This window comes from Watersipora subatra, chromosome 1 (assembly GCF_963576615.1).
Source record: "Watersipora subatra chromosome 1, tzWatSuba1.1, whole genome shotgun sequence".
NCBI lineage: Eukaryota > Metazoa > Bryozoa > Gymnolaemata > Cheilostomatida > Watersiporidae > Watersipora > Watersipora subatra.
In genome coordinates this window covers 6715963-6723541 of record NC_088708.1, presented here as the reverse complement: position 1 = coordinate 6723541, position 7579 = coordinate 6715963, and the positions used below count along the sequence as shown (strand labels likewise).

The 7579-nt window shown below is 35.8% G+C and overlaps 1 protein-coding gene across 4 annotated transcripts in view; it reads right to left on the bottom strand.

Moving 5' to 3' along the window:
• Window positions 1-3483: 3483 nt before the first annotated feature.
• The window catches only part of LOC137399565 (putative leucine-rich repeat-containing protein DDB_G0290503), a 65731-nt gene continuing 61635 nt past the window's right edge, over window positions 3484-7579 (bottom strand). For 3 of the 4 annotated variants that reach the window (XM_068085745.1, XM_068085757.1, XM_068085750.1), the window contains 2 exons: window positions 5938-6105; window positions 3484-4037 (listed from right to left, as the gene is read on the bottom strand). In XM_068085745.1, coding sequence (XP_067941846.1) covers window positions 3853-4037; window positions 5938-6105 — 353 coding nt within the window. In that variant the 3' untranslated portion in view covers window positions 3484-3852. Of the gene's footprint in view, window positions 4038-5656; window positions 5695-5937; window positions 6106-7579 lie in introns of all 4 variants that reach the window. The other variant, XM_068085764.1, reaches the window with a different exon arrangement.

Sequence of the window (7579 nt, the reverse complement as noted above, 5' to 3'; positions counted from 1 at the left end):
TCTGCTTAGCGTGACTTCTCTCTCTTCTCCAAGTTGTTTATCAGAAATATTGGCTTTGCGCAAGGCTACTGCATGTTAACAAATTTATGTGGTGCCACATATTCAGCAGTATTTAGAACACAGTCTACATGAACTACCAATGATTTGGCGATGTCGAGAAAAGGAAATTGTGAGCCCCCCATTGGCTAAATTGAATAAAGCGTTCCATTTAATGCAAGCTGTATTTAGAATCACATTGCAGACTTGAAGTAGTAATTCAATGTGGTTGAGTACACATGGATTGTAGCGCATTCCATTGTTGGAGTAGAGAAGGTTTGACAAGTCGAGTCGAAAATTTTGCATATAGCAATACATTGCCATCTGGAATGGTCTGACAGCTTGCTTAGACTGTTTTAAAATACATTAAATTTTGAATTTGTCTGAAAAAATAAACTACAACACACGCCTATAATACATACATTAACATATCATGTGAATGTATTTATATTACATATGTAAGATGTAAATCCTATATATGTCATATGCATACTACATACATTGTACACATAATATATATTACGTACAAGATATTCAAACGCAAATATATATCGACAAAAAGTGCATACGCTGTAACATACAATGGATGTATTATTTACAGTTTTTTGCATGCAAGTACTCAAAATTAAAATAGAGTGATGTAAAATTAGAGTCAAGTTTAAAACAATTTTATTATTAATAGTTTCATATTACAAAGCAATAATCATCAGATAGAATTGTTTGCACTAAAAGCCTCTTATATATAGATGGAAATAAAAGCATTGGTGTGACAACACCTAAAAGCACCACTGATATGTAAGATGAAAATTAGCAAGCGATGTAATTATAAGCCATCTATAATGAAATAAAGCTTCACAATTTAGACGTTTGAAAGTTGAGCATTATAAATGTTCAAAAGAAATTTAACAGCGTGTCTACACATTGAAACAAGTTCACATCTTTTGTTTAAAGTAACAATGTTAGGTTTGTGTATAATTTAAAACTGGATATGTATATGTGAGAAATTTTATCATTCTCTCACCAGAGTCATGGGAGTTTGAGCACTCGTCTCAAGATCTTACCCGCTCTCAATTGCGTGCTTTTCTTCAAATCACTCGTGTTGATTGTTGTTGGTATTTGGATGAGTAGTTGGACAAGCTCCTCTTCAAATGAGACATATTTTTTTACTTTTTCCTTTCCTTTTCTGCTTATATTGTAGTCATGAGAAACTGTGATATTTAATATGGTAGTCCTCTTGTTATCTTTGGCCAACACTATAATATCTGGTTAGTTTACCAAGACACGGCTGTCAGAATGAATGTAGAAGTTTAGGAGGAACGTAGCACGGTCATTCTTATTGACCTTCTCAGGAGCCTCCCACTAGCGTTCAATATATAAATATACATGTATATACACAGTCAACCTAACTAGAGAAAGTTAAGAGTTTGTAAAATATTTCTGTTAGTCTCTTGTTAAAACTATTTGGTGAAATTTTTGTTTTCGACACTCTTACACAAATCTGTTTTTGGCAAACCTTCAAGGTTCATAAAACTATTTGTATAATACAACAAAATCCTAGCAGCGCTCAATATATATCACAAATTATAAGAAAAGTAGGTGTCTAATATTTATATATTTGCAAATTGTGAAGCCAAACTATGCTTATGTATGTTTGGAAGACACTTTGGGTGGATCCACAGAAAAAGGCAAAAATTTAAGAGACCTAAAAATATTATTTGGTGGTTTAGTCTATAGGCTACAGTAACTATTCGTACAAAATATCAATGTGATGCTATTAAAATTTTTAACTAAAACACAAAGAAGCAGAATGTAAAACATCTTCAATGTCTGTTATATGTTATTAAAGGTTTTCACCAGAAAAATCTTGACGATGGTAAGATTATTTTTCACATTTTGTTTTTAGAATAAAAGCCATTTTATGTCAGAATAAACCCAATGTCATTCAATATATGTGTAGACAATAAAAGTATAAACTCAAGTCAATAAATAAAGATATTGCCTTTTTAAACACTTCAATAGTTTTTGTGTTCATTATCTTTGTGGCACTGCAACTTTTGGTAGTTTGTGAAGCAATCTTATTGCCAGAACGGCTACACATCAGTCATCTATGAACTGTGGTCCACGCCAAGACATTGAGTAGCCAGAATCCTGTATTGCTTTGGTTTCCTGACAAACTACTGTTTGCTTTACCATCATAATCCGTTGATTCATCGACACTCTCTTGCCAAAGCCTGTTGCAGCAATACATACCCTATGTGGAAACATAAATGACAAACAACGGGGTCTCCAACTTTTCTCGTCCCTTCCCACTTGCGCTCTACTTCACAAAATGGCACTAAGGAAGGTTAGTGTGATAATTACTTTTCACTGTATGTATCTTCATCCACGCTATTTTCATCTGTCTAAGTTTTAAGGCTTGCACATAATCAAGAGCATTGAGCTGTTTTATATCCTTGTTAGTGAAAAAGTCAACGTTATAAGTGCCTGCATACATGTACATGCTTTGGACTGATTTGTACTTACATTAGTTTATGTATAAATATACATCGATCTAGGCAAGCCTCCTATTTTCTCTATACAGATTTGACTTCAATTACTAAGTGGCTATCTGAAAGTAATGCATGTTTTAATGTTTTTAATAAGCTATCAGTTGCTCCAGAACTATCTGAAGCACAGCTTGATGCCTAAGGTAATATAATAATTCTAATCATACATCTCAGCAGCAGGCTGTTCAAATAGGGCGTTTAGCCCTTTTCCACATCCTAGGTCAAAATATGAACCTGACCAATGCTATTGAGAAAGCCCTAACAAAAAGTTCTCCTCACAGTAAGAGACCTTCTCTAGGGTAATACCAGCTCCCCTCCAGCAAAATCAAGTTTTATTGAAGTTTCAAAGGCTACACGAGCAATTTAATGTCAACAGTTTTAATAGGTCGGTGCTCGAAGGGGAAACGTTGCAGCGGCATAGGTTCTAGTGAAATCGACGAGAGGTGTACCAGGTATGCATTGGATGTTTGATGACTCTAAGTCTATAGGCAGAATAATGGGGAGTACTCATGCAATCCAATAATTACTTGGTCGATGCCCTATAAATGGACAGTTTGATCAAATACAGTTCCCACCAACTCTATGCTTCAAAGCATTGGGCAAGTTTGTCAACCCTTATGGTTTACCCTAAAATGGAATTGAGAATAGTCAATTCAGAGAATTGACTATTCCGATCACTTCCCTAACTTTCCAAGCTTCTACATATAGCTACAAAGCTGTTTTGAGCTTTTTTTAAAGGTATTCATGGAAAGCTGCCTTGATGGCATTGCAATGTAAACCTAATCTGTCATCCATAAACACTATTTTAAGCTTATTTATAATGTTAATTCTCCGAGCTTTGTGTTACAAAAGTCATCTGGAGATCATGCGTATAGCCAAACCAAAAAATGATGGAGTTTTTAAATCTGCATTTTATTTCTGCTGTTATTAAAAGCTTAAGTTCGAAGTGTGCTAGGTACATCAGATAACTAAAAAGAGGATCAGTGTACAACAAGAACGATTATCATTTAGTTTTATGCAAAAGGAATTTTATGCATAATAGAACTGCAAAAAAAAATATATTGTCAAGCAAACGATCTAAGGTGAATACTGAAATGTAGGTATGAATTATGAATGTAACTACCGATACGCACGTGCTGCAGTATACAGAATAGCATAGCATACAGATGAACACAAAATAACATAAATACATATCAAAACTATAAAAGGTTAATTTTTAGAAACGATCATTATGCCCCCCCCCCCGCTTAGAAAGACTGAACATTATCGGCTAAGTGAATTTTCTCATCCTGTCGGCTATTGACATGCCACCAGATTTCTGGTATTGCTGAAAGCCACGGTCATTTGTGTCAAGTACAATGGCACGAGCTGCATCACCTGGATTAGACAAACGCTTGCTACGGGGTACTAACGGCTGTTTTCCCATTGTCATTGCGCTCTTAGATCTGCTCAAATCTGCAAATAGTAATCAAATGATAAGCTACTCCGCTCCAGCACTCTTCAATGAATCAAATAGTACATGTCTGGAATATGATCAATCTATTCTGACAGTATCTACATTGCAAGGTGCTTTGCACAGTCTGTGACGATTTTAACAGATTTATTCATGTAAACAAAAAACAAAACGTGGTCCTACTGTATAGCACTGTACGTAGCTGTATGTATAGCGATCATTACAATGTTCATTTACACGACAATTAGCTCTTCTTATAAATAGACAACATACAGTCCATTAGCAAAACTGTAGTCTTCCATCACAACAAACACACACACGGCGAACAACTGTACATATAGAATAGAGCTGGCAAACTTGAATACATAGTTCTTATTTAATGTGATGCATGATCATGCCGAGTGAAGACAAAAGTTGGCAGGCCATAAGAACTAGTGCTATCAGTTGAACTTTCAAACTTGATTATGACAACATGAACATGCAATGCCCGAAGTACATCCGAGCGATAGCCAAGATTCACGGACACGCATTTACCCAACATTTACTATTTTCAATACCTCTGAAGTATAGCCACCAGTGTCAGTCTTTATCGATGGTTTGAAATTAAGCAAAGATTGAAGAGAACGTCAACATTGAATTCAATTCACTGCGGCTGCTCAAGTGTATTTTTGACATTTACAAAGACTGCATTATAACAACATTTTACATGGGCATTCAAAATCACTTTAAATACTGAATAACTGCAAGATCTTGCGCAAGAGAGAGAATAAGTTTTTAGGCCAAGAAGAACCCAGTGATGCAGTTACATTAGCGACACATTTATGTGACATTTACTGATTTGAAGTGATAAAAATAAATATGACAGATAATGACAGCAAAGCTATTCCATGACCAAAAAATCACAGACATTCCATGGGCATGTCAGTCTAGCGACAGTGCGACTTATTTTTGGCGTATGACAACAGAAGTCATGTTTTCATTCAAGTGAATATTTTTGTAAGATAAAAATCATGAGTCACGTATAGGATTGCTATTTTCATATTTTAAAGAAGAAAGTAAAGAGTGCAAGTTCTGGAGGTTTGATAAATGATGACAAATTTTTGAGCATTCCTGCCAAAAAGAGAGCAACATTAATATTTGCTTATTAACATTCATGCTTATAACATTAAGGTATGTGTAAAAATATAAATCAATCAATATAGACTGCCGAAGCAATACGACTAGTGAGGACAGGTTAGAATCATCTTTTTGTGAGAGACAAAAGGAAACACATAAACAGACAAATGATAAGGAAATTAATGATAAAATTAAGAACAAAGGTTGCAAGGTTTCCAGGTGAATTAGCCAGCTCCATACACTCATGAGTGACTGAGCCAAACACGAACATGCACGAGCCTTGTAGCTGTCTGTTAAACTTCAACCATAAGCTAGTATTAACTCTAATGTGTGTGCAAGAGAGAGAGATTGCCAGCGCATGCCGTGTCTCACGAGCAACTGCTGCCATGCTTATTCATTCACTACATAGTGCCGGTAATTTTTTCTGGTCAAATGCTAGCAATGCTCTCTCAACTGATACAGTCAAACGACAAGCCATGGTTATGGAGGGACAATAAGACTCTACCTCAGTTTGCTCGCTGCCCAGCGATGGTGTCACGTTTGCTGTATAGAAAATTTACATAGAATCAAATACTCGCATAATGAGGATAACAGGTATGAGAGTTGCAAATTGTGAAAATAGGCAAGTGAATATATAGAACATACACGTATAGTAAATATATAAAACTTAAAACATTTATCAATTAGCTATCATCTTATTAACTTGAGCCCTAGTCTCAGCCCACTGCTTGGCCAATCCGGGCTGAAGGACTTGAATTAGAGTGTTCAGTTGTCCTATGTACATACCATATGACTTATTAGCGAGTTTCCTTGGTGATACAACTGGCGATTTTGGCGACGCCGGAGCTACTGTCTGAGAATTAGCTGCACTCACTTCTGCTGCATGGTTGGTGTTCAGACTTGACTTAGAAAAACTCGATGGATGGGGCTTAGGTTGAGGAATCGGGCTATGACCTAAATGAAATAGAATAACACGAACATCGAAGTACCAAGATATTTTTATATAAAATTTGAGAAAATACTAATTTTAATGTTTGCTATGCCTCGCAGACCATCTATCATAGACTAAGAGAGCTTCTATAATTTTATGAAATGATTCTACGTGGGATCATTGAGAACTGGAACAGAGTTTCTTGACAGGCTCACTTGAACACAATACACTGACTGTACAAACACGATCAGCTAATAAGATCACCAGAAACATGTCATCATGATTCGCAATTTTTCCCTTCTGAATTGAACCTCGCAATGGCTTAACCTCAACAAATTATTACCATCTTACTGTTTAGTGGTAACACTTGTACAGTTCAAGGGTAACACTTGTACAGTTTAGTGTTAACACTTGTACAGTTCTGCAGTAACACTTGTACAGTTCAGCAGTAACACTTGTACAGTTCAGTAGTAACACTTGTACAGTTCAGTAGTAACACTTGTACAGTTCAGTAGTAACACTTTTACAGTTCAGTAGTAACACTTGTACAGTTCAGTAGTAATACTTGTACAGTTCAGTAGTAACACTTGTACAGTTCAGTAGCAACACTTGTACAGTTCAGTGGTAACACTTGTACAGTTCAGTGGTAACACTTGTACAGTTCAGTAGTGAGGCTTGTACAGTTTGGTAGTAACACTAGTACAGTTCAGTAGTGACACTTGTACAGTTCAGTAGTAACACTTGTACAGTTCAGTAGTAATACTTGTACAGTTCAGTAGTAACACTTGTACAGTTCAGTAGTAACACTTGTACAGTTCAGTAATAACACTTGTACAGTTCAGTAGTAACACTTGTACAGTTCAGTAGTAACACTTGTACAGTTCAGTAGTAACACTTGTACAGTTCAGTAGTAATACAGTCAAACATGGATAACTCGTCCACGAATAGCTCGAACACATGGTTAACTCAAACGGTTTCTTTGGTCCATTCTCACGTAATGATAAATTGCTATAGATAACTCGACCTCAACTCTGTTAACTCGAACAGTTTTTTGCCCAACGGCTACCGAGACAGTTGTTTTCGCTTTAGAAAATCACTTTATTCCAAGTCATAGAGGTAAACCTCAACTTTTCGTAAATCATAGGCGTCGTTATTACCACCGTCGGCAAAACATTTTTGTCAACGACTTTTCTAAAGGTTTGGTGAATTTTGATTTTTACCAATAATCCGCTTAGCGATCGCCTTTCGGAAGCATGGAAAAGTGAGGTGACCTTTGCATAAACTTCAAGGAAAATCGGCAAAATTGATCTCGGTTAAAACGCTCAAAAGAAAAAGATGTCTTTTCTTCTGAGCATTTCAACAACGATCAAGTTTTGCCAATTTTAATCTAAAAAACGTCCTGGCAATAACATCACCTCAAACAATAAAACAATCTCAAGTGATAGAAAAATCTCCTATACTTTTTGATAAAAAAGTTTTAAACTTTACATTAGAAGC